Genomic DNA, 27429 nt, shown 5'->3' with positions numbered 1-27429 from the left:
GCGAAAATAGTCAATTAACCCATTGGGAAATCATAGAATTTATGCACATCGTAAATCTTTTACAATGTTTGCCGGGCTCTCGACGTGCTGCTCGACAAATATGAATCACTCGCTAAATGTGAGTCATTTAACAATTTAATTGCATTTAATGTTTATTTATGAAACCATAACAACTGATTTGCATCGATTTGGATAAACAACAATAATTGATTAGACAATTACCAGGGAAAATATTGATGTTTAAAAATGCACTCCCAGCGGATGGTTAATTTTAATTGATTATATTCAGGCCAGCAAATCCTTTCCTTTTTTTATTTATTCAGTTCATTTGGAATGAACTTTAAGTCGCCGATAGCTGAAACTTAAAGTGCAACCGCAAAAGGAAAAGCAACCGCAATGGAAAAGGGACTTACCCATCCTTCCTCCTCCCACCTCACGGTACCGCACCTGATCTGGTATTCCCTGTGCCATCATGCGCCTATTATAATCCCGCCTAAGCTGCAGCGATTATTGTCTAAAAAATTCATGTATTTCATTATTAGCCTGAGCGCCAACGGCTCGGCTCGGCAGTTCCGGCCTGGCCCGGTCCGGTACGGTCCAGCCCGCTTCTCCTTCCCGCCAGAGGCTGTTCATTTGCTGTCATAATTTAATTTTTGCCACCAGTCGAGGGGCCAGAGCTCACACAGACAGTGGCACAGAGAGAGAGAGAGAGAGAGAGAGTGAGGCAGGTAGAAGAGGCACATCCACATCCTGCTCTGCTCTGTCAGAGCTTGTCCTTTTGTTTCGGCTCCTGCAGCATTGGCTGCACAAAGTCAACATAATCCAGAGAGCCCTGGCCCCTCCCGGGCCAGCCAGTGCTGGCCCTCGCTCCGGCATCAGGCTTCAAAAATCCCAATGTGGTCGGCGCTGTGGCTCATTAATCCATGCAGTCGAATGGTAGACGCAGACCCTCCACATGGCCTGTTTTTGCTTTGCTTTCCTTCAGTTTCTGGTCTCCACATCTATCCATCTACTCTCAAAAGCAAGCTGTGTTGTGGGAGCCGAGACCCATAAATCAGACGCCTGCGGGCAGTTCATCATCATCACCATCCTCGTCGTGGTCTCAGCCCCATTCCCATCCCCAGACCCATCCATAGCCCCAGCTGGACTCGCAAATTAGTTGCGTAGCGCGCATGAATGTCACCATTTTTCTCGCTCAATTTGCTACGCAAATTATAAACACCAAATGGAAATTGTAATCCAAAAACCAGAAGCAGAATACTGAACTTCCCAGACGTTTAGCTACCCTTCAGTGACGGACTGGACGAGGAATGTCCTGTATCAAGGCCATTCGAATGTACCCCCAGCAAAGGGTAAGCGGCTGGGAGAACTTCAACGTTGTTGAAATTGAAACGCCTCGGGATTATTTAAGCATTTATTTCGGCGGGGCGGAAAGTCAATAATGAAACAATTTCCCCCGACAGTCGCAGCCGCAGCCGCAGCTTTAAGCAGCCTCGAGGCCAGAGCTGAAGCTGGAGCTCTCTCTCCACAGCCAAAATATAATAAAATTCGCATAAAAATCATTTCGAAGCAGCTTCAGCTCCTTAGCTCTTCAGCTGCTTTCCCACCGAAGAAGAAGATATGTATGGTCTGAGCCAAGCTGCTTAAAATTTTGAAAATGGTATGGAAAAATAGTGGATCTTAAGAGCTGCTATAAATAACAGATGAATTCCCGCAGCTTCGTTTTCTTGCACTGTCGTCCACTGTGCAGGAAGACACTGAGCCTGGATGTCACCCACTGTCTACCCACTCACCCACGGCCTGCAGTTGTCTGGCAAGCAGCCCAGAAGTTGGTTTCTGCAGTCGGATGAAGTTGGCTCTGCTAAATGGCCAACGGACTGGCTGGATGTCTGATGGCTGAATGGCTGGTTGGCTGGTTGGCTGGCTGACCAGTCCATGATGTCGCGCCTATCACAACCAATTTACTAACGAAGCAGATAAATCCAATTTCTGGCCGACAGCAGCTAAGCTGCTTGAAAAAATACTGCTTGAAAAAAAAAGAAGAAAAAAAGAGGGCAGCACTTCCTGGCTGGAGACAATTTCCGCTTCCGCTTGGATTGACCGGCGCCTGGAATGGACTCAACCCCGATACCATGTCGTGGGCGAATCTTGGTTTATTAAGCTGATCATCAGGTTTATTAGCGTTTAGCACTAGGCCAAGGCTCTCCTCAAGAGTGGTCACCAATTAGGGTGCTTTGTCCTGCCACGATTTCTTTGATGTCTTTGTGTGTGAAAACTTTCGATTCGACGTTAAATTAATTAGATGAAATAATTACACAGTCCCCCCGGAAGTGGGTGACTCTCTGGCCCGACTCTCAAAGGAAGCACTCAGGCAGATTGGAATGCGGTTGCTCAGATGAATTCCTGCTCAACTTGAGAAACACCTTTGTGTCTCTTTCTCTCTCAATACCTTAGTGCACTACAAAGGCACTACGAAGTGCACTCTTTTTGAACACAGCCACAGCCGCAGGGGGCAACAGCAAAAGGATGGATGCTCCGAACACGACTCCGGAGCATTTTAATCTACAATTGAGGCTTGCAACAGAGGCTTCTCCCAAGACATCTGCTCGGTCAGTAAAGACATTTTAATTTGTTTTTTGGTAATTCAGTACAGTTTGGGCTTTCATTTTGATTTTAAGTGAGTTATTATGCCAGTTGCAAAACAATTTGATACTAAGTGAAAACGGAGAAGACTTGGACCTGTAGCTGGCACATTTATTTGTGCTTTTGTCCCGAGGATGAGCAAAAGTTTTAAATTAAATTCTAGTTACTACTCGTCCAGTGCGTGTGGCAGCAACCAGAGCGATGCACCATCTGCCGTCTGACCCAAATACCAGGCCAAGTTCTGGCCCTAGGCCCTAGGGAGTTGGTTCAGTAGATAGAACCCCCGCTCGACTACCGCCTGTAAAGCCATTGAATCCCTGCCAAGTGAATGTTTTCCCGTTGGCTGCTGGAAAGCCGAATCGAAATCGGTTTTGGACAGAAGCAGTACTTGTACTCGTTCTGTTGTCCTGTTCCATCATAATACAATTTTTATAATTTAATCAAGCTGAGAGCAGTCCTTTGCCTGCAGTCCTGGCTGCCACAGAGAAACACTCTCTTTGTGTGTGTGGCATCATCACTTGATGTGCAAATAAAAATAAGTGCGACAATAAAACAAAAGCCAAACAGAAGCGTAGCCGTGAGTGGAGATTAACAATGGAGGCGTCTCGCAGCTTTTACGACCGATGTGATGCGATGCGATGTGATGCCACTGCTACAGTCACTGCTCCATGCCCATGCCCATGTCCATGGCATTGCCTCATGCCCCATGGCCCATGCCCCATGCCACTGCCACGCATTTGTCATACACTTTTCGGGGCAATAAAAAGGGTCCTGTGACGGGTTCCCCAATGGCGTCGTCCGTTCTCTGTTCTCTGTTGTCTTTGTTTGGCTTTTATTGCCGTCGCTTGTCAAAAATGGAAAGCCTTGCAGCAATCTCTCCCCCGCTCTCGCCCTGGCTCTCAACGTTTTTTAAAGCGCACTCTGAGGATTGACTTGCCTTTAATGCCTGCAGAGAATGATGATGGTCATAAATCTATTAATTTTCATTACGCAATTACCAGCAGCAGTATCACCAGCAGCATCATGTCAGAAGGTCAACGTGTGCGTGTGCTAATTACAGGACACGGGTCGCATACCAGGGACAGAGACAGAGACAGTCCCAAAACCCACGAATACGAGTATGATCAATCAAAACCCCGACACGTAACTGGGTTACGGCTCGGATGTGTGTTGTGTGATGTTCGATGTGTGATGCGTGATGCGTGATGCCAATACGCGCACGATGGCAGGGCCTCATGAATGTTTTGATTAATTGCCCATAGACATATACAAATTTATCGTATAAATATTAAAATAGATTCAACGATTTTTCAGCATACAGCCAAGCAGAAAGCCAGACAGAAAACCAATTCGACAGTTAGTCGGCTTAGGCCCTACACACGAGATCAGAGCCCTTCATTGATGTATCGCTCTCGGAGTGGGGCTCGACTCTATCAAACATTTGATACTCATGAATATTTTAAAAGCGCTTCCGAAACACAGCAACCACTGCGGAACTGCGGAAATAAATGCAATACATTTGAATAAACAGGCTTACACATACTTAAACAACTGCACATGTCGCAAATACAATTGAATCGAGTGTGTCTGTGTGTTTCTGTATGTGTTTTTGCGTGTGTATATGTGGGCCATGTCAACAAGGATGAGAAGGTTGTTCCTGCTCTGTGAACAATTTATATCCAATTTTAATATTGAATTTCTGCTAAGTCAAAGCCAAATGAACTTTGTTGTTCTGCTGTTGAGTTGAGTGGAATCGGGTTCGGGCTTTGCGTTCTGCGTTTTGAGACCCTTAGTTTGGGTTGGGGATTGGTTCTGTTTCCAGGCAACTACAACAGCGATTATCTCATATGTACTTTCCTGTATGTTCTATAGATTTTGTCATGCATGGAAATCGCAATCGGATATTATTTATGAAACATTATGCATCTACACGGAACCGAACAGTGCCCTAACAAGCTCAATGATTGTGCCTATTATCCAGGAGATCAGAATTGGGCCGATACCATTGACATGCTGAACAAAAGTTGGCCCAAAAAGGCAGTCGCGTTGCCAACGAAATTTGTCTAATTAAAGCGAAATATGAATAAGCTGGAATAAGAATAGTGGGGCACACGCCCGCCTCAAAGGAGCAGGCAGCGTGCTCACGTAATTGCCGGAGAAATCTAATCAGACTTCTGATGTGGCTGCCACAAACGGAGTGGAGTCATTGTTGTCTGTATATGTGTGTGTGCGGGGCTGTATGTGGGTGGGGGTGGAGTAGGCTCAAGGTCCCACGCACAAATGGAAATGCATAAATCAAATTGTTGGAGATTGGTAACCAAGCAGAGATAAACGCGTATTATTATGCCGTCAGATTGGTGGCAGAGGTGGGGGTGGGGTGGGAGTGTGGGTGTGGGTGTGGGTGTGGGAAAGCTGATTCATGCTTCTTATCATCCATCAATCAATCGGCAGGGCGAGAATATGGCCATTATTAATAGTCCTGCCCTGGCAGGATACTATTTAAGCAGCACCCAGCCTAGGGACTGATTTACATTTGGCTGTAGCTCGAAGCTTGCGAAACAATTTATCGAACGGAACACACACACACACACACACACACACAAGTGCATATGTACACAAAAACATAGAACGCACACAAGTGCATGCACACTGATGCAAATGGATGTCGACAGGCGGCCCCCGAAAGGCTGGAAAAACTTTTCCCAGCTACAAAATAGAGAGTGCAAGACTCAGATTGGGACAGGCAGGCAGACAGAAAGAGAGGAGCAGCCAAGTATTGTTGTGGCCGGGCCACTTGGCGCATTCCAGACAAGTGAAAACTTGACAAACTGGGTCACCGGGCGGTCTGCGGGGAGTTACTCTCTCCGTAAAGATGGCCTTTGGCCCCGAGACCCTGCTTATGCATGAAAATCAATCTAAATGCAGGCCACATTGCACGGGCTTTAGGCCCTCAATTAATGCATTAAAAGCTTATGTCCCACAAAGATAAGAGACATAGAATCCATTAATTATGCTTAATTGAGAACTGTATTTCGCGGACCGCAGCATTTGATGGACGAACAGCCGGTGACAGCCTCCAGCGATAGGTATTGTAAGGGCAACATTATGTGATGTTATCATAGGTCTCCTCTATTGGAACCACTCTCTATAGGGGTATGCATCTAGTTGCAAGTCATGTAAATGAGCGCTGGGGCAACTGCAAGCCAAAATATAATAGAATTTGCACATTGACCGCAATGTTCTCGGCTCCTCTCAGGTTTTGGGGGTTGCTGGGGGCTGTGTGGGTGGCCAAGTCAAAGGGAAAAGCAGCTGGTGGCCCGCAGTAAACGTTGACCGCATGATTTGTATCACAAATGGGCCACAAATGGCCACAATGCACACTCTCCTCGAACACACACATACAACCATAGAGGGGGAGGCATAGGCATAGGCATAGGCAGGGAGAGAGCTCATAGTGTGCCCAGTGCAAACATTTATTGCTAATTGCCGAAAGGACATTTGCATAAACTTAACAAAACCCAAAGTTTTCCATGTAGGCAAACAAACAAACGACAACTTGACCACACACAAATGAGGAAACCAGTCTTGGGAGTGTGTGTGTGTGTGGCATGGTGGGGTGCCACGTGCAATTTGCTGACCACCCAAAGACCTGAACATGATTCAATTCTAGGCCCGCTCGTCCCTGGGCAGGTCCACTAATTAACAGTTCATAATTGATTGCTCGTGCAGTGGGATCGACACATTTTGGCCAAGTCTTAAAGCGTTTTAAATGTGGCCAACTAGGAGACACCCCAAAAGTGACAGAGCAAATGCAGCTCCAGCAAAAAATGGGAGAATTGCTATTTCCTGCCTGCCCAAACACCTCAACGTATCGCTCTCTCTCTCTCTCTCTCTCTCTCTCTTTGTCTCTGTCTAATTGGAATGAGTGCAGGTAGCGGCACTTGTGCATTTTATTGGCTTTAATTGCCGCCGTCACACGCGGCGTATGAGTAATGGCGATTTAGACACGGCGCGAGACACACGGAATGTATGCAACATACTCGCAGCTCAAACTATTTGTTATGCAATGAACGACTGGCCCATTTAAGTGCTTATAGAGAGACAGAGAGTAAAAGAGAGGGTGAAAGAGCAACGCGTGACTGTCCATTTGTCCTTTTATCGCACACGCACATAAATTGACCAAATTAATACGAAAACGGAACACGCACTGGGAATGGATTGGAAGGATGGTAGGTCTGCTCCGGTCTGGTCTGGTCTGGTCTGGCCTGGTCGGTCTGTGTGGGTATTTTAATGAAGTGCTCGACCCAGGCCTTTTATTCAGACTTTTCTTTGACTTTGACTTTTTCCCTAACGATGACATCAACGAGGAGTCTCTCTCCAGCTCCAGCTCCAGCCCCGTCTCCGTCTCCGGCTCGACAGAAGATTTGGCTAAGTGCCCTTATCAAAGTGACAACAGGCACAACATTTTCCCGTTTCTCGTTCTGTGCCACATGCTTTCCATTTGTGATACAGACAGGCCTATGCCCCTGTCATCAGCTGCCTTTTGTTATGCCTTAAAGTGGAGAATGGCTTTCTTTTATGCCATTTTCCAAAGCTCCTTCTTTCTCTCAATCTCTTTCTTTCTCTCTTTCTGCATTTCTATATATGAGTCCCACCTGCCACTCTGCCTGAAGCTGTCAATGGATCAGAATTGCAATGCGATGGCATCTCTTGAATTTCAACACGCACAACATCTTGATTTGAGTGCAATTATGAATGAATCGCTCAGCATGTGCAGAGACAGTCTGAAGCAATTATCAGGCCAGGGGCAACAATTTGTTTATGTGGCAATAGGCCAACCGAAAAGCGGAAAACAAAAACTATTAGCATAAAATTCAAGGCAAACCAGAACAGAACAGAACACAGCCCACAGTCGAAAGCAGGAGCCGATGCAGACAGAGCCAGGAATGGAAGGAGCAGCAGCCAGCAGGCAGCAGGCAGCAGGGCCACAGACTGACAAGAAAAGTCGGTTCGGTTGGTGAGGAAACGACGCTATATAGGAATGTCTGTGGCAGTCGTGTCTGTCTGTGTCTTGTTCCACATAAAGCACAGGAAATTGTATTTTTATGGCCCTCCACAAAAATGGAAACTAAGAGTGAGACAGGCAGATAGACAGATATACAGATAGACAGAGATAAAGAGGGAGACAGAGAGAGCAAGAGAGCGTCAAAGAGAGGGAAATGAAAATCTGTTTATGAAGTCATTGTGCCGCCAATGGCGCTATCAAAAGCACCGCCAACTGCTGTTCCTCCTGCAGCACCTCCTTCTGCTGCAGTTGCTGTTGCAACCGGAAGATTCCCTGCTCGGCTACGGTTACGGGTCCGGGTCCGGGTCTGTGTCCCGGTACCGGTCTGAGGCGTACTGGCATCTGTGTGCGGCTTTTATTTTTTAATTTCGTTGCACTGCTTTGCTGACTCTTGGCGGACGCTTTCGGGCCATGCCGTATTTGCCATTTAAATGGAAAATTTCGAGTGGCATTTGCAAACAAAACGTGGCCAAAAAAGCGGCGAAAAGTGGGTGAAAATAAGCCACGACAGCAGCGGCAGCAACGCTGCCGGCAAGCGGGGGAAACTTGCAATGTCTACGAGAAAAAGCGGGGAAAATTACAAAGAGGGACGTGGACGGGAACTCTGCAATTTTTGCAATTACAAGCCGGCAGTTTTCATTGTTATGGCCGTAATGAAAATGGCTGCAACCATTTTTGGCTTAGCCCGAGCATTTTATATTAATTAATATTAAACATAAGCCGACGCAGAGCCAACGTCAGGGTGCAGGATGGAGGGTGGAGGGCTGAAATTAAATTTGCATTTTGACGCTGCAATTTGATTGATGAAAAATGTAATTAGTTGCAGGACAAACTGGACCAGAACAGAGCAGGCAAAAGCATACCGTACCCATAATTGCGAATATTCCCAGCATAACTGAAGCTTTAAGTCGGAGACGGGAGCAGCAGCCAAAGCTGAAGCCGAAGCCGGAGCCAGAGCCGTGGCTCCATCTTAAATTGCCCCTAGCTCCAGCCAAAAAAATTAATGACAAGCCCTCCGCCATCTGGCTGAGTGAACTGTCGGCATTTGTCTTGGCCAGAAGTTGCCGGAATTCATTACCAAAACGAAAGTTGCACAGCTGCGGCCCCATGCCGCATGCCCTATGGCTCACCAGACCACAGCTACTTGTCCGGAACTGCCAGTCCAACTCGATTCGGGGGCACTTAAGAGCATCTTCCTCGTATTGACATGGAGTCCGGGCACCGCACCAGCTAAAAGGCAGGGCAAATAAAACTTGAGCTTTTTTGTGGTCATTTCATTATCGAGCTTCTGCAGCTGCAGCAGCAGCTACTGCTGCAGCGGTTGATGTTGCAAATGTTGCAAACAATCAAACTGAATGCAACAAAATATTTTAACACTCCTCCTGCACCCTAAAACTCCCTCTCAAACAGCCAGAAAGATAGCTCCAGCGCCAGATCCAGATCCAGCCGAGTGGCTCTAAATGAATTGCAATGCAGGGGACAATGCTCGGGCTGGCATTGTCCTCCTTAATGTTGTTAGCAGTGTTGCACAGGGGGTGCTACTGCTGCAGCATTTGTTTGCCTCAATGTCATTCAAGCTGACAGCGAGGGCGGGTGCGGGAGCGGGAGCGGGCGCGGGACTCAGCCAATCAGTTGACTTGGCTTCCACTCTTCTGGTGAATAAACAAGCCAAAATCACAAAAAAAGAGCTCTCGTTGGAAGGTCGAAGCTTGAAATACCCTTTCCAACGATTATTCCCATAAGAAACTCCGCGGATTCTTTTCGGAGGATACTTCCTGCAGCGAAAATATATACAACCATTGGACTGGTCTGTCGGGGCTCTGCTGAATATATTTATTCCTGGATGGGATCCTCTCTGTATAGTTAGGGCATCAAAGCGTAGATGGAGACGAGAATAAAGATGGAGGACGAGAGCGACGACAGACGCAGAATATTTTTGTGCTGTAAACTTTTTCACTTTTCGCTTCGCTTCGTTTTGGATTTTATTTTGATTTTCTCCATTTTTCCTTTTTTGCTGGGTGTCGCCTTTTTTCCCATTTCCCCATTTTGATAAATTGCGCTGTGCGTCATGGCAACGCCCCCGGGCCGGATTGTTAGCCGTGTTTCGAGTGGGCGTGTCGGCCAAATGCTAGCCCATTAAGCGTCGCGCCGCTGTCCCACTAACCCCACTCGGATGCAGCTGCTGACCCAAAATGATGTTGGTTCGAACCTGAAGAAGGAGGCACCCGAACCAGTCGATTCAATTTAATTACTGTTTATGCATAATGATCGTTAGTTTTGCCTAATTAATCACCACTCCCACCCGCCTGGCGATGATAATATTTTCGAAACTCTTTTCGGCCAGGACAATGCGATGCCTCTGCTGTTAGGGCCATGTTGTCAGCTGTCCGGAAACACCTCAAATTGAAATGGAATTGCATTGGGTGTACAATAAATTATGCAAATCAAGCAATTACCAGGCTGGCGCCCCCCACTTGGAATAGTTTTTGGCTGGGGGTGGACTGGACTGGACTCCTTCATTAGTTCGACTTTGTCACCTGTCAGGCCATTGGGCAATGCAAAAGCATTTACCAATTTACATACAATTTGTATGCTCATTTGCTAAATTCACAAATTAATTGCAGTACACACACGCACACGTGCCACTAGAAGAAAGCCATTACGAATACGCCGCGTGGGCTGCCCGTAAATATACCACTACCCAGCCGCACTTAATGATGGGTTTTAGAATGCATTTCTATCTGCTCAAGTACTATCTTTGGATCTTATTGCATTGATAAACGGATCGATAGATCTAATGTACATAATCCCCAACTAATCCTCCTACAAATACAATGTAAAAGGCAGCAGCAATTACTTGAAGCAGCCATGATTTTAAGCTGCTTGCCAGCACCTGCTGTGCTGTGCCACAGCCTCAAAATTGTAATTTCCTGAATTGCAGTTTTGAATACACAATTCCCCCCATTCAGTGGGGAGACAACGTGCTTATTGAAGTACCAGTATAGGGGTGGGATAGGGATAGGATGGGGATGGGGATGGGGATGGAATAGGGGAAAAAGAGAACTTTGGTTGCTCGAGTGGACAGGTAATGGAAGCTGTCAGAAACTGCGACATCCACGCTGTCATTCGTTGGGCTTTTTCTCTTCTTTTCCATGCTTTTTCAAACAAAAAACGGAAAAAATGGAAAAGAAAATGTTGAAATGCGTGAAAGGAAGGAGCCGCATGCAAAATTTATTCACTTGGACGCAAATAATACAATTTCAATAGCATTAATAAAAACAATTTTCATAAATGAATGAAACCAACAAAAGGGAGCCCAGCGGGCAGACACCTCCCTCGTCCAGTGAGCCGCATCAAATGTTGTTGTTGGATGCCAAAGTAGCTTAAAATTTAAGTGCCAGACTCTTTTCAAATTCCCATTTCCATTTCCATTTGCAGACTTATTTTATTTTACTTTATTTTGTTGGTGCTCGAAATTGATGGTCGAAATGGTGTTGGGGTCTGATGCTTCGAAAGTTATATGCTTGAAGTTTTTATAGTACTAGTATTCGACACGGCGGCAAAGTTTGCAGACGAATATTGAACTCGAACTCGGACACGGATTAGAATCGCTCAACGGTCGGTGGGAGGTGCTGGGTGCTGGAGGGGCTGCAACTGCAGCTCGTTTGTGGGCCGCTTATGACCGCTTTTCCGTAATTTCTATTATTTTCCATGGCTCTGGCTCTGGTACACTGGTACACTGGTACACTCGAAAGCAAACAATTAAATGTCCAGACTGCGCCCGTGGGCATGCTGTGAACAGAACAAATTGAGGTCAGGCCGAGAACGGGTGAAACGGCAGCAGTATCAGCAGCAGCAAACAGCAGAAAAGAGGGAAAACCCAAACAACAGTTAAAAGAAAATTGGCTGCTACAAGCGACCACAAAATGAAGTCGGCTGGGAGCAGAAGCAGGATCCAGACCAGGAGACCTCAAGGCTGGGGCAGCACCAGGAGCCAGAATGCTGGGAAGCTGCGCTGCTGGGATGCTTGGATGCTTGGATGCTTGGATGCTGGGGACCTGGCCATGGCCGTACGCCAGACACTTGTATTTTTTGGGGTCATAAAAGCAAGAGAAAATTGTGCTAATTAACCCTAAAAGAACGGGTCTCTGTGTGGGTCGGTGGATTTTTTTCCCTAGACTCTTCGCTGTTCTTAGGCTCATCCTCCCTCCCTCTCTCGACCACTCTCTTGCTCTCTGAGGGGGTGTGTATGAGTGCATTTAAAATTATTATGCACATTATTGCTGCTCATTGTTTTAATAACCCATCTATTATACAGCAAACAGTCGAGGATGCCACAATAGACCCAAATCTGTTTGCTGACTGTTTGCTACTTAATGTTGTGGCAAATGCAAAAGTAGTTTTTATTATGCTGCCTGTCAAGTGGCCATAACACGCATGCGACACGTTGCCCCCTCCCCACCCAGCTCCAGCTCAGCAAATATGAGTAATTAGCCGTAAAATACAAACAATATAATATTTAGCATGTGATTACAGGTTGCTGCTGCCACTAGTAGGTGGTAGTATCGTTATGATAGCCAGCCAGCCAGTGTTGCCTGTTGTGCCACAAACAATGAATCACAAAAACGATTTCCCCAACAACTTTTAATGTGTGTTGGCAGGCAGCAAAATGGAAAACAGGGAAAGCAAACACAAACACTCTCACACCAACACCAACACCCCCACCCGCATCTCAAAAGGAAAACCCGGTCAAACCAAAGTCAGGATATACCGCCCCGGTTTTTTGGGTTTGTGTGTGGGGGAAAAACGAAATTTCAGGAACGGAAAACCAGACAGAAAGCAAAACGAATGCCCAGCAACACCTAAACAAACAGCACGTAGGTCCCTGGATGCCCCTGATTCTTGATTCCAAGAGAAAGGCCCCGGAACTCTGTTGGTCCTTAATAAATTTGCGGATAGCTGATGGCTAATGGCGGGAGGCGGAAGGCGGAAGGCGGAAGGCAGAAGGCGGGAAGGGGATAGTAAGAAAATATGTATAAAAGTGCTTATGACGAGAATTACTATCAAAATGGCATTAGACAGAGCCGCATATGCGGCAGCGATAAAAAATTGCTTGCCGCAAATGGCAGCAACTAAATTTAAATTTAAGCGGTTGCCACGAACAACGAAAGCAAACAGGAAATAGAAAGGGGGGGAGGATACCCGGGACACTTGCTTCGTGGTATGGAAGATACATAAATGCATAGGTAGGACGTAGGACGTACGACATACGTGTGTACTCACAGCGGATGTGCGTGTTTCCAGGCTGACTGGCTGCCACCGCGCCGCTCCACTTCCTGATGCCGCAAAGTCATTTGGTGGCTTATGTCCCACCTGTCGTCCCCCCTACCTCTACACCCCACAGACCGGAAAATAGCTAACCAACGAACCAACAAACAAAACAAAACAAAACAGTATTGAGAGTTAAGGTGAAAAATATGCAAAAGGCAAACAGTGCCGAAAACAAAACCCCGAACGTGGCAGCACACGCGCGGAATGAAAGGAAAGGAAAGCCAAACAAGTTGCCGCTGATCATTTATAATGCGTTTGCGTTAACGGTGCGTATGAGTAACATGCCATTCCACTACCAGCCAGGGCTTGCTGTTGCCTGCTTTGCCGTTGCTGTTGGTAATGGTTCGGGTGTTGTCACTGCTGCGTGTGCTGTTGCCATTAGCATTACTTTGTTTAACGCCTGGATAGCCTGGTCTGGTCTTCCCAGACAGTTGAATGCCCGATGCCCTAGACAAGAGCAGATACCAAGAATCTGATTAGCTTGCTCAAGACTTACAGCTGAAATCCATTCAAGGAATATGAACTTTCCAATCATCATCAGTAATATAATGTGGGAGGAGGTACGACTAAATTTTTTGGCTATTCCGAGAAAGTGTATGCGCTGCTCGACTTTCCACTTGAAGGAGTTTTTTTCTTTGACATCTCCTCAAGAGCGCATAAATAGCCTAGCCCCCTCCTAGGCCGCCCCCCGATTCATGCTTTTCCTCGTCACTGCTCCGACGCTCCGAGACGATGATAAATTAATTGGTTTTTTATTTATGACGCCATGCCCGTGCCGGTTCGGGTGCGAGGGTATTCACATTGTCGCCCCCATGTCTGCTCTGCTCTTCTCCTGCTTGTGCTCCTGGCTCTGCTTCTGCTCCTGCTTCTGGTGCTGATGTGTGAAATGGTCTTTTTGTTCGTTGGCTTGTTTCATTGGCTGCTAATTGATTTACGCCCAGACGTTGGCTGTCATCGATTGATTGAGAGCAATAAACTGTTGACCTGGCCCACTAGACTACTGGACCACTCCTCTCCTTAGGGGCATCTTAAAGAGCCAAAAGACTGATTGGGTATGCAGACAGGAAGGCTGGGTGTCCTGGCCATTGGCCATTGGCCATTGGCTCTGACAATTTATTAGCAAATGTAATGAGCAAAGTTTATGAGACGGCAGCTGGAACGTGTGTGTGCATCTAATTGAAATTTACATGCACACCGGACACTCGAGCATATCCTCTGTGTGTTCGTGTCCCTGTTTGTTTGTATAGGTAATGCAAACAATTGTCATCATTAAAATAACGACAGGGATGTACACACAGCTGAAGGGAGCGGAAGGCAGGGCAGCATGAAGCCGTTCATGTGCATCGTGTGCTGGACAATAAATAAAGACAATTTGCAGCTGCAATTATTATGAGATATGCTATTTTCTAAGCAACGCAACATGTGAAAGTGGACACTGGAATACAGCCAGGAATGCCTGGCCAAATGTAGGTCACAAGCCAGCAACCTGCCTCTTAAATGCTTCTCATCGACCAACGACGCCAACGATGAGCCATACTCTGGCTGCAGTTGATGAAATTCCATCAGTCTTAAATTGTCACCCATTGACAGCTCATTCGATGCAAAGAGACGGAGCGCTCAAACAGCAGCTAATGCGCCTGCCACTGCTGCATGCAGCTTGAAAGTGCCTCGAATTAGTAAGCACATGTGGACTATTATTCAAGGCTGGGAGACTCCGACTGGGAGAAATGTTAAGTGCTCTGTGGTTCGAGTGGCCTGACACAGAACTTGTGTCCATTGCCTGTGGCCTGGCAATTTCAGAAACCAATTTGGCCAAAACCATCGAAATTCCTTTGAAAACATTCGAAAGGAGCCAAGCCGAGCCGAACGGACCCAAGCCGAATGCCAATGCCCCTGCCACTGCCACTGCCACTTCCATCTGCATATGAACATTTAGTGTCATTAGCAAGAGCCTCGCCTGGGAGGGGACACAGGCACAGACACAGACACAGCTACAGCTACACAGATACGGATAAGGACACACCCACCCGGTGACAGTCAGTCAGACAATCAATGGCAAAAATTAGACTAATGAAAACAAATGGATATCTGGATTAATCCAATACTGTCGCCTTATTTATAGACACAAAGTGGAAAATAGAACCACAAAAAGACAGCGTCATTGTGACCCACTTCATGGAGTTTTTGGTTTGGTCTGGTCTGGGGTAGGGGGTCTTTTCAAGGCAAACCACTTCATTAGCAGAGCCACAAAAAGTGCACATCATCGAGGGCAGACAGCCAAATCGATACGGAAGAGAGGGAGCTGCGCCAAGTGTCATTAGTTGGGGGCATGGTATCCTTTTTATTCAGTTCCATCACGCAAACAGACAGACAGACAGTAGAGGGGATAGTAGAGGGGAATGCGACTGAGAATTTTCCACAATAAAATGATAAACTGGCAGCAGTTGCCACCGCCACTGCCACTTCTGGTTTCTCTGGCGGTTGCAGCTAAGCTTATAAACAAATAATCATGACGCATTTTAATGAGCAAACCAAGCGCTTAATAGCCCGCCCCATGGTTAATGTTGTAAGGGAGAGCAGAGTCTTCTGTGGTGCTATGCTGCTGCCTCATCCGTCTGACAGCTGCCACAGCACGCGCCAGCAAAAATAGTTGCTGGAATGAGGGGGCAGACAAGAGCAATTTGCATCAGAGGCATTCAAGTTTTGCATGCTTTGTAATTAAAATAATAAACACGCGCAAAATGCATTAGAAAATTTATCCAAGAGCTTAGCGGGAGAGGGTATGGCATATAGTGGTGGTGGGGATGGGGAGGGGCCTTTCTATCACATACATGTCGCCTGGCAATCAAGTGGGCCAACAACATGCAGCAGCAGCAACAACCACATTGGCAGCAACTTTGCCTTGCGGCTGAAAAGCTAGACAACGGCTCACGTTGCGTATACGCAACGCTTGACATTTGTTTGCTCTGCTAAAACGACGAGTCTGGCTGGCTCCCTGCTCCCTGCTCCTCTCCTGCCGTATCCCTGCTGCCTGCTGCCTACTGCCTACTCCTGTCTTGCTGTCTTGTCGTATCTGTTTATTTGTGTGGCAAGCGTGCGCCAGTATTTGTGTTGGTTGTTTCACTTAGAGCACTCCCGACCTGGCCTCAGGTGTGTGTGTGTGCGGGTGCGGTGGTAGAAGCAGGATGCTGTGCCCCATTGTTGTGGCATGCGCCCACACACTTGACCTGCAAAAACGGTTACAATGGCAGCCGAGAGGTGGGAAATGCGAGAACATCCACAGCTCGAGATGTGGCCAAGGTGCTTGCTTCGTTGCGTCAGTGCTTCGTTGCTTGTATTTCATTTGCTTTTTCTCAATCATGGGTAAAATTCAATTCCAATGAGTGCACCCAACCATTTTGGGGGAGTGGAAGGGGAGAGTGAGTGCAAGTAGTGCCCCCCCACCGACTTTCGCTGTCAGGCTCAGAGACGAGATCCATTACGATTCACAATTCAGCATTTAAATGTTTCCAAGTACTTGGCCAAAATGACGCTGCCAGGAGCAAGCCGAGGGCCAAACAATGAGACACTCTTGCATTTCCGTCAGTGGCACACAGCAAAATGGTTCTGCTAAACACTGCAACTGCAACTGCAACAGCGAAAGCAAAAGCAAAAGCAGCAACAACAACTTCAACAGCAGCAATGAAACAAAATATAAAAATTACAAAACGCCAAGAGTGGTGCAACAGAGTGGGTTTGGGGTGTTGCCCGAGGTTGACTGAGTGGTTAGCTGCCTGCCCCTGCCCCCCGCCCCTGTCCCACAGCCCGTCTCGTGGCATTACAGCTGTAGACTGTGTCAACTGTGTCAGCAGCCACGACTGTAGATGCTGTGGCTGTTCTGGCGTTGAGTGCGTCTGTCGACGCTCGAGTGTATCAAACACAACGCAACATCAGCTGCACTGCATACTTTCAGCAACCACTGTTTGTGTGTGTGTGTGTGTGTATGTCTGAGTGTGTGTGTGTGTTTGTGCGGGTGCACTTAAGAGTCACTGTGTCAGTAAACAACTGACCCACTTTGTGATGAACATGCCGCACCACCACCACCACCACCAGCTGCTGCTGCTGTTGCTGTTGCACACTCTATTTATCATATTGCACGCCGCACAGCCCACAAAAGCGTAGCGTACTTTTTGGGGAGCAGCAACAGAAGAGCGAAGAGAGGAGAAGTAGCGACAGATAGAGATGGATGGCTGGGGAGGCAATAGAACGAGATAGACTGATGGAAAGAGCGGGGGCAATGGGAGTGGAAATATGCGGCATTTAAATAGCGCAAAACTATCTATGAAAATATTTTTGTTCGCCAGCAGACGGCTCCGTTCCACTGGATGTTCGCATTGTTTTCATTATTTTTCGTTGGTGGCAAAATAAATACATTTTCCCCATTATTTTTCCGCTTTCCCTGTCGGTGTGTTCGTGTAGTTGTGTGTGTTGTCTAAATTTTTGGGATTTTTGTTTTTGTCAAATGCCAAAGAGATTCCCCCTACAACTACAGAGAGCCGGAGCCTGAACATTTTCCTTTTTGGCATTTTGGCAATTTGTCAGCGCTAATTTCACGTTGATTATCTTATTTTCACAAACCGAAAATGTCTTTATACATATAGCAGTGTGTATACAAAGTGTGTATTATTTAATCATGACTCTGCTCCAGTTTTGGACGCTTTCTTTGGTTTTGCCTTGCCCAGCATTTTGGCGCTGACAATTAAACGAAAGTAAGATAAATTGTCGCATTTGTTTGCAGTTCAACTTGTCGTTTGTGTTTAATTTAAGCTGGGGCGTGGGCGGGGGGCGCCCAAGGACTGAAGGGATGTGTCCTGTGAGTGGGAGGAGGCCAACTGCCTCTTAGATTGTTTAATTTATTAGACAGCCCAAGTTCGCGGCATTCGCCTTGCCACAAATATTTGGGCACAAGATAAATGCGCCAATGTCGTGTCATTTCTTGGGGCAGTGGGCGTGCCAAGTGGCCATATCTGTGTCTATGTGTGTGGGCGTAGAGCCCTGTCCAAGTTTCGATATGGTTGCCTAATGAGGATACCGGCCTTCCTTTGGCAGCAATCAAAAGATTGCGCAAGTCTCTGTGGCCCGCATTACCCCCATGGAAATGCATGCGGGTGCCCATTAACATACACTTTAAAATCTCATTCCAACCGCCCCCCTTCCGCACGCCGCCAGAAACACAGACAACATCAACATCAAGCGTGGCAATTTTAACGTCCTGCGGCAGACTCTCGCGCGCGCGTGCAACAGGAGGCAACATCAGCTTATGGCCATACAGATGGTGGCAGTTGCATGTGGAGTGTTTCCCAGGAGCAGACACAGGAAGAGCTATGCTGCCGGGGGCCAAGCTCTTTAATGATGGCCAGAGTTAAGTAATTTTCCTTGTACTCCAGGACACGCGGTCCGCACGCCAGAGCCAGAGCCAGGGCCCGCGGGCTTTATGCGCTTGTACCTGTCGCAGCTGCAGCCCGCACACCACTGTCCCGCAAATGCCAATGGCCACTGGTGTCATTTGACTCGCAATTAGGGTGCCAGATCCACGCCATCCACATCCAAACATTCAAGACCGATCCAAGACCCATTCCAAGGCGAGTGTCACCTCTAAGTGGCCTGCTCCACTCCCACTCCACTCCCACTCCCGGGCTGCTTCTTCGTTTTCTACTTCAGCACAATGTAAATTTGATTATCGCACAAGCAAATATTTGTCAGCCACTCACTCTCTCTCTCTGTCTCTCTCTCTGTCTCCCCCGCTGTTGGTGGGGGGGTACACGGGTTGGGTTTCCTATAGGGGGTGGGTGGTGACATATATTTATCTAGACGTTTGTCGCTGACATCTTTCGTCGCTGTTGTTTACTGGCCGAACAGCATTTGCCTTTCAACTACCAAACTCGGCTTTTGTTTAGCTCGTCATGATTAATTAAAACTTGCTACCCCTCCAGCCCTTCAGCCCTGCACCCCTCCGCCCTCACACACTCTTTCTCTCTGATGTTGGTATACCCTTTCAGAGGGTATTGTATTTCTTTTCGGCACCTTGGCCTGGCAAGGCTGCGAAAGGATCGATTCTTTATACCTATATTGGGCATAGTGTTCGGTATAGAGTATCCTTATTTTTTGTGTATTCCTAATGTACTTTTGGTTGCTATATTTTTGTTGGTTTTCCTCCAGTTGTTGGTTGTTGTTGACGGCAGTGTTTCTCTTATTAGTAGTGTTTTTTTGTTGTTGCCATTGGTGATTCTATTACTGCCAAGGATAGTGTATGTATTGTTGTTGCTGTTGCCGTTGCTGTTTCTGTTGTTTGCTCAATCGCCCGTCGAGTCCAGTCCAGTCCCGTCCGAGCATGTTTCTTTTTTACCACGCAGCTTTTCAACAAATTACACTCTGGCCTCTGTACTCCCTCCCCGCCCTTTATTGTCAACAACGTTTTAGGAGGGAGTGGCTGGGGCGGGGGCTGGGGGCTTAGTCCCGGGTATCGTATCCTATGGATATCACACGGGGCCCGGGGACTGCCCGAGTGGCCGACGGGGGAGAGGGGGCTACCGAAAGTTTCGGGCAACGGATTTGGACTCATTAGGCCCGTTCGCTTTCCTCCACAGTCGCTGCTGCTTTCGTTGTCGTTGTCACTGCTGGTGTGAAAATTGCGCAAATATGTATAGCCATGTCTGAGTGTGTGTGTGTGTGTGTGTGTGCGAGTGTGTGTATGTGTGGGCGGGTGTCTATGTGTAAACACAGCGCTTAATGAGAAAAGAACTTACTCTGGTATTTGAGTTCCATGTCCCTTCGATGTACGAGTATGTGTGTTTTTTCCTTTCATTTTCGCTGCTTTTTTCCAGTGAAGGGGGGTGGGGTTTTATTTAGTTAACACTGCTCTGAGAGGTGTGAGGTGGGGATGGGGGCGGCGTGCCAGGTGACGCATATGCAAACACAACAGAGAATTGTAATTTCTTTTCGATTTTGCGATTGTGCGGTTTCAAATTAAAAACCAATACATTTCCATACCAAAAAAAAAGAAGCAAAGATAACGCCGAAAGATAGGTAATATCCCTCATGAGGCAGCATTAAATATCCTGAAAAGCAAATGGAAAAAACTTACAGCCGGAAGCTGCATAAAAAAATAGCACAAGAAATCACAACGATTAAAATTAATTACCATGGACAGCCACTGGACCATAAATCAAAAGATATTAATCGATAAAAGCGATAAAAATAAGGCATAAAATAATGCCCAACATAATTTTAGTTAGATAAACTAATTTAGTAGAAGTATCCACTGTGCTGTGCAGTCAAGGCTGATGATGAACAATCAGAACAAAGATTATTGGGGCAAATCACAGAATAAATTATGCACATGGTTATTGTTTTTTGTTATTCTGCCCTCATCCCATAGATCAAAGGGAATAAGGCTGTGGATGGCAGTAGATAGGAGGACACAAGAGGACAGGAACAGGGCAGGAGTGGCAGGGGCAGTGGCAGTGGCAGTGGAGTGTCAGTGTCGGTGGAGTGGCGCCACAGCACAGACAGACTCTCGGTGGCAGTGGCAGCAACATCGCTAATTACTTTCTCATTATGCAGGCTATTTAGCTTTAATTACGCTAAGCTGCAAGCCACGACAAGGGCGACAACGACACACTGACACACACACACCCTTTAGATGAGTGCCAGGACACAGATACACACAGACACATGCACCGACACATAGAGCACACTCGAAGCGTTTCTAAACTAGCAAAAAAAGCGCTCAAATTCTCAAATTTTGCCCGGAAAAGTGGCAACGGCATTCGAGCCTTTCACTTTTCACCTGACGCTGCCTCTCACCAGGCTACTGGCTCCTGGCTCCTGGCTGCTGGCTCTCGGCTTCCCTGTCGGCAATTCCAATTTACATCGCAAAATGTGCAGAATTTTCCATTTGAATTTTGGCCAGGCCGAGAGGATGATATGAAAGAGGATGCAGGATACCTGCCCCAGCACCAGCCACCGCCCCCCGCCCCTGCCCCTGCCCCTGCAACAGCTCTTGTGCTTACACAGCGTGCCACTGTAGCGCCAATTTGCTGGCACACTGACGGGGGGCGAAGGATGTGCATCAAGGGCCTGAGACCGAGCGCCGCAAGTCTGCAGACGCCGGCCATAATGAGGCTGCAAAGAGTGCCGGTGCATTGTTCATGATCACTTTTCTGATATCGAAACCAGCTTTGGTTCAGTTCGGTTCGGTTAATTATATCAATTTAACAAGGATAAATGGCAGGCGGAAGGGGAAGTGGAAGTGGAGGTGGAAGGATGGACATTGTGGCAGGCACCTGTCCGGGGCAGACTATATACAAATACACAATATTGCATGTATGGTGGGGATGTGTATCGCATCCCTTGGTTTATTTGCATTTTAATATGGCTCATATTTTATAGGGCTTTCGCATTGTTGTAGGTATTATTATATATTCTCTCTTTAAGCCGCATTTGTGTAATGAAACGGAAGGGATTACCACTGGCCGCCGCCGACTGTCGGTTGCCCCGGAACCCATGGCCCGTGTGCTACCCTTTAGCCACATGCCACATGCCGCACACCGGGTGCTGCCACCCGGGTGCTGCCTTCCCCTTTCTCTTTCGCTGTGCAAAAGTTGAAGTTGAACGAAATTGAAACACATTTGCCTGACAGTTGCCATCAGCTTGGCTTCAATTTGATGTCAGCATTATTGACTGATCCTTTGGGGCCGCTCCTGGCGCGGGAAAGGCCTTCGTCCGCTGTCGTCCGTCCTCCGTCCGCCGTCTGGCTATATGTTTACCCAAAGTGAAACGCTTCAAGTGCCAGTGCCAGTGGCTGTGGCAGGGCCATTGCCATTGTCAAGTGGGTATGCATCGCCTAGTTAAAGTAAAGTGTCTCGAGGGCGTGGTCGGGCTCTGCTCGGCCCGGCTCGGGGCATGTGGCATATGAAAAGCTCAATCATATTTCATATACGCCACTTGTCAGCTTTTATCTCCTGCTCGGCATCCGCCCCGTGCGGCAAGAACTGCCTCGCAAAGGATACCACCCTCCCTCCCTCGACCATACGACTCCTGCGGCTTGTCATAATTTCATTATTTGCTGCGTTCAGGCATAAAAAAAGGGATATTGTCTGTCTCTCAGAGAGAGTGTGTGTGCGTATCTGTGCGTATGTGTGTGGGTTGTCATGAGCACGATGCTCCCTTGTCCTGGCCAGCGATGTCTGCTCACGCATCTACTTTCCCTTCAAACCTGACTGAATGTCTACACAAACAGCAGCCTGACAGACGGCCAGATAGACAGGCAGTCCCATTCACATAGACACACATACAAACACACACACACACACACACACATACAAATGCGTGCCGCATCCTTTTCAAGCACTTGACTGACGCGCTTGCCACGTGCCTCAAGTTATGGCCTGGCTGCACAGCATTAAGGGATACCCGCTACAGCCAGTCAACCAGCCAGCCAGTGTCCACCGTTCAACGAGAAACTTGAGTTTTAATTGGATAATTACTCATTCAATCCAGAATTTAATCCGAGCTGAAACGGATGCACCGCAGGAGGATGGACATCGACGTGGACGTGGATGTGGATGTGGACGTGGCCCTGGGTTTGGCCTGCGGATCGGTTAATATAAGCCATCCCCCACTCCATCCACTCTCTCAAGTGGCTTAACAATTTTCAGCGATTTTCCCCACGCTTTGAGACCCACAGATGGATGCCATTGCTTCACAGAGAATTGCATCGAAATGGCTTCCAAATAGATGCACTGCAAACTGCACGCTCCACTCGCTTCCAAGGGCCATAAAACGTTGCAACTTGTTGGTGGCACACGCACAAAGCCGGAGTCCCATTCAAACTGTATTTCAATGCAACAGGAACTCAGCAGCGGACGCATAGGAGCGGAGAATGTGCAGAAATTGAAAGGCAAATACGGCCAAAGTTGTTTGCCAAAGGGTTAACAGCAGGACAACACGACCCGAAGGGGGAATCCCCTTTGACAATCAATGGAAGTTTCTGCGAATGGGGTCTTAAACGGTCTAAGCATCAAATGCAGCTGAATGCAAATGATCATTCCTCAACAGCAACAAAGCAGCCAATATTATGCCAGGGACTGCTGTCCTTTGTCCTCCTTCAATTTTGGGATGTGCTTCAAACTCTAGCAAGTGACATGGCAACGCATCGGAGGAGGGCTGGGGAGGGGAGGGGAGGCGAAGCTCACGAAATCCCAGAACAAACAATCAGACGCATCTTAGTGCTGTAATATTTGTAATGCTTTTGACTCCCAGTGGGTGGAGGCAGGGTCCGACTGGGGTCAGACTGGTTTCACCACTGAAGCTCTGAAGCACTGGAGCATGAACTCAATATTTTTCATCTCTTATACGCTCAGACGAGCTTCAGCTGCCAGGATTTCAAAGGGACCCCAGCAGACAGTTCGCCATGGCAGCCGCCGACCCCCGGTCTTGGACGGCCCGGCATGGCACGGCCCTTCGTTGATTAGAATCAACATAAATAAAATTAATTGTTGCCGGGTGAGTCGGTCGCTCGGCGGCATTCAATCGGGGGTTGCATTCAATTTGATTATTAGCCAAAGTCAGCGAAGCGGACCACCCATAGAAGCACTGCCTGCCCGTCTTGACGAGGGGCTGTCGCTTTTTGACTACTTGTTTTGGATATTGTCGTTGGCTAATTTTCCTGTGGCCAGACATTTCATTCCATTCCGTTCCATTCCCCTGGGCCCTCCTCTGAGTTGCACAAAATAATTATAATTTATTTTGCAGCGACTGTCTGTCGCTCTGTTTGTTTCTTAATTGCCAACATCTACGCGGCGTATGTGGTCAATGGGTTGCAGTCGTCGTCGGTCCCTTTCAATCGTAAATTGCTGCAATTGTTTCCTGAACCCAAGGGCCCATTGGCATTTTGCATCAGGAAATTAAAATTCTATTCCCCCACTCTGCGCCATCTACGGGTATGGTTCCGTTCTATGCTCATCTGTATGCGCATCGCATAATATGCAAAAATTCCACGACCGCCGACCCCACACCTTAGGCGTCTGGAGCGAGCTCTGTATTCGGCGACGAAAATCATAAATTACACAAAATTTGACCAGGACCAGAATCCTGCACTTCTATATGGAAGGATGTCCCCAGGGCAGGCCGCAGTATTGGGCTCGTATTATGCAAAATATGCGACCAAGTTCGAGGCGCCATTCAGGGAGCATTGAATCGATAATTTATCAATAGTGCCAACGTTCAACGTTCCTCAAAAGAGGTCCCAGAGCTGCACATAAGCTGGCACCCATTTCAAAATAGCCACCAGAGCCCAAAATCCGAACCAAAAGCCCAAATGGCCCAAAAAACCGAGTTGCATTGATACCAGATAGCAGAGTACCAGAGTGCCAGTCGATATGGCAACCAGTTGAGTTTCAACTGCCTTTGCCAGAGTGCCACAGTGTCACTGCCACTGCCACTGCCACTGCAACAGCCATGGCTATTGGCCTGGCTAATGGGCGGTTCGGGTGAGGGTCTCTCTTTGGCTTTGGCATTGGCAATGCCACGACAGACAGTTGCTGTTGTTCCCTCTATTGCCGGGCTTTCAGCATGATTTCTCAATTGATTGCAAGTGGCGGGCCACAGGCCCAGTCCCAGTCCCAGTCCCAGTCACAATCGCTGAAGCAATCGAAGTAGTAGTAGTAGTGCTGGTAGTAGTCGTAACAGGAGCATGCCCATTCTGGCCATTGGAGTCATGTCATGCCTAATGCTTATTACCAACACTCGAACGCTTGCCAATTTATGCGGAGAGCCGTTGCCGTTGCCGTTGCCGGTGCTGTTGCCGTTGCAGCTGCCAAAGCTGCTTACGTTGAGAGCCTGGGCCCTGCCGCCCAGCCGGCAATCGATTTGTTGTTTCTATAATTTTAATTGGAGCTCTGGCCACACAGACTGAGTCGTCGTCGTCGTCGTCGTCGTCGTAGTCGGAGTCGGAGTCGGAGTCAGAGTCTGGGTTCTCGAAATTGGAATGCATTTTTGGCAATTTCAAAAACAAATATTGCTCCAAAGGATCTGGGTGGTAAGCTGCTGCTGCTGCTGCTCCTGCTGCTGTTGTCGTTGTCGTTGCATGCATGAAAGCCCCACTCTCAGACATTGGGTCCAGTGTTCAGGACTGGGTCACCTGTGGAGGTGACCAACTGGCATCGACTGTCGGACACGCCAGTGCAAATAGTTTAGTGCATGAAATTGCTTTCAGTTTGAGACTATCAGTACAGGTACAGAGCAGTACAGGTCCAGGTACAGTGCTCCGTAAACATGTTATGTAATTAAAATGCCTTGCAGATATTTTACCAAAACATTTTGCGGCTTCTTTACGCTTTTGTGTGCCAGAAATATTCCTTTCCAAATAGCTTGAGCTCTTCTTTGGAGAGGGCCCTGAGCTCCCCCTTTGGCAGGGGATCTGTTAGGAGAGGCTTCCTTCTGTGGAAAGAGTAGCTGAACTTTTTCAATGGAATGCCCTACATTTTGGCCGGCTACCAGCTACCAGCTAGCGGCTCCCAGCTCCCAGCACTTTCTCCTATCATCCTCTTATATAAAGTACTAATACCAGCTCTGTTTCCCCTTCTCCCTCTTGCAGACGTCACAAATCTGGACTACGTTAAGGTGAACGCCGAGGCTGGCAAAAACGTGACCATACCCTGTCCGGGCGTCAACGAGCACTCGCTGGTGGACACGCTCGTGTGGAAGACGGCATCGACGACAATCGCGCAGTTTGCCAACAGGATACCCCTGCTGCACAGTCCCCGGGTAAGTGGAATATCCGTGGCAGGAACGGGCCCCAAAGTGGGACGCGTTCATGTCATATTAGAATTCATTTCAACACCTAACGATGCTCCCCAGACAGGGGCCCGAGAGTGGATAGGATAGGATACATATATTGTGGGGCTTCTCCGGGCGCAAAAACCGAGGCTGTTAAAATAATTGATGGCCGCTTGCAGGGCAGGCAGGGCGGCCGTTTGAACTTTGCCAGCCGTCATCCAACAAAGGCGATGACTGCAAGAAAGTGCAGCCCAAGTCGAGAGAACAAAGTGGCCATCAGTGGGGGCCGAAGGGAGAAGGAGGAAGAGGAGCAGGAGCAGGAGCCTTGCCAGACGGCGCGGCTAATATATTTTAAATGTTTGATAGTTCCACTAAAATAAAAGCGACATGGCGCAAAAAAATGTTCAAGTGGCTGCCATCTGGCAGAGGAACTCAAGGCAAAGGGCGGCCAAGGAATGATTACTCTCTCCGCCTGCTCTGGCTTTAAACGCACTCGTGGGGCCATTGGGGCAGGCAACGGGAATGATGAAGTTGCCCCCAACCCCAGCCCCAACCCCAGACCAAGCTCCGAACAAGATGATGGAGAACTCGTGCAGGGACTTTGAGCAGCGAGCCAGCGAGCGAACCTTCCTCGGTTGCAGCTAGAACCCAACTATGTGTTAAATGGCAGACTGGGACACTTGAGCTGCAGCCAAAGTTGGTCCCAATCCGTGCCTAGGTACGGGTACGGGTACGGGGCACAGGCACGGGTACGGGTCCAGCTCGCATTTCTTTGCTCTGCTCTGCCTGAAGTTTCGCCTCCCCGGCAAGTGCTCGACTTGTGCCGGCCCGGCTATTATGTGTATTAAAAGTTTTTCACCTTGGCATAGTAGCTGCTTCATTTTATTACATCTGACACATAACCCCTCCCTCCTTCGGCACACACGCCGCGACCCTCTCCTGCTGAGCTATTAACTTTTGTTTTATGGCCAAGACTAGAAATAATTCATGTTTGTGTGTTCTCAAGGAGATCCACTTGCCCAAAGGACGAGAGATTTGCCTTTAATGCCGCAAATCACTCACTCATGTAAACGAGGAAATGCATGCAATTAGAGTTTACCAGAAAATCGGATAGAAAATTAAAAATTCCACATGGAAAATGTTTGGGAAAATATTTTGTGGGTTCAGACTGCCTCATAGATGCCTTTTACCCACTCATAGACTCGTATGCCACCAAGCATCGTTCCGTTCCACTGATTCTGATGGGGATGCAGCCGGCCTTGTGGCTGGAGCAACTTGTAATTTGGCGCCATGCAAGCAGCAAAAGATTGAGAAGTAAATAACAGACTCAGGCATGCGGTGATAAGCCAGGATACTTCAGCTGCAAATCAGGGAGCGGGATGGATTGTTTGCACTCTGGATAAAATCATTTTTCTTTCTCAATTTTCGAAGCTTCGGGCTCGGCCATAAATTCACCAGAAACACAATTACAGTATCGCCGTAATCTCTGATGAGAAAACATTTTAAATTTTGACCAAAATCGCCCAACGAGCAGCCACTTTGTGGCATCTCATACGCAGAACCCTCTACCT

The 27429-nt window shown here is 47.8% G+C and overlaps 1 protein-coding gene and 1 long non-coding RNA gene across 4 annotated transcripts in view; both read left to right on the top strand.

Moving 5' to 3' along the window:
- The window catches only part of LOC108155766 (tyrosine-protein phosphatase 99A), a 111463-nt gene that overhangs the window by 12404 nt on the left and 71630 nt on the right, over window positions 1-27429 (top strand). For all 3 annotated transcript variants that reach the window (XM_017286815.2, XM_017286813.2, XM_017286812.2), the window contains exon 3: window positions 25677-25846. In XM_017286815.2, coding sequence (XP_017142304.1) covers window positions 25677-25846 — 170 coding nt within the window. The remainder of the gene's footprint in view (window positions 1-25676; window positions 25847-27429) is intronic.
- Window positions 650-2678, top strand: LOC117186919. Its single transcript, XR_004471765.1, has 3 exons — window positions 650-1352; window positions 1464-1660; window positions 1718-2678. It is a non-coding gene; the product is annotated as an uncharacterized LOC117186919 (long non-coding RNA).

The sequence above is a fragment of the Drosophila miranda genome, chromosome 2 (assembly GCF_003369915.1).
Source record: "Drosophila miranda strain MSH22 chromosome 2, D.miranda_PacBio2.1, whole genome shotgun sequence".
Lineage (NCBI taxonomy): Eukaryota > Metazoa > Arthropoda > Insecta > Diptera > Drosophilidae > Drosophila > Drosophila miranda.
The sequence above is the reverse complement of the archived record's forward strand: the minus strand, read 5'-3'. Positions and strand labels throughout refer to the sequence as shown.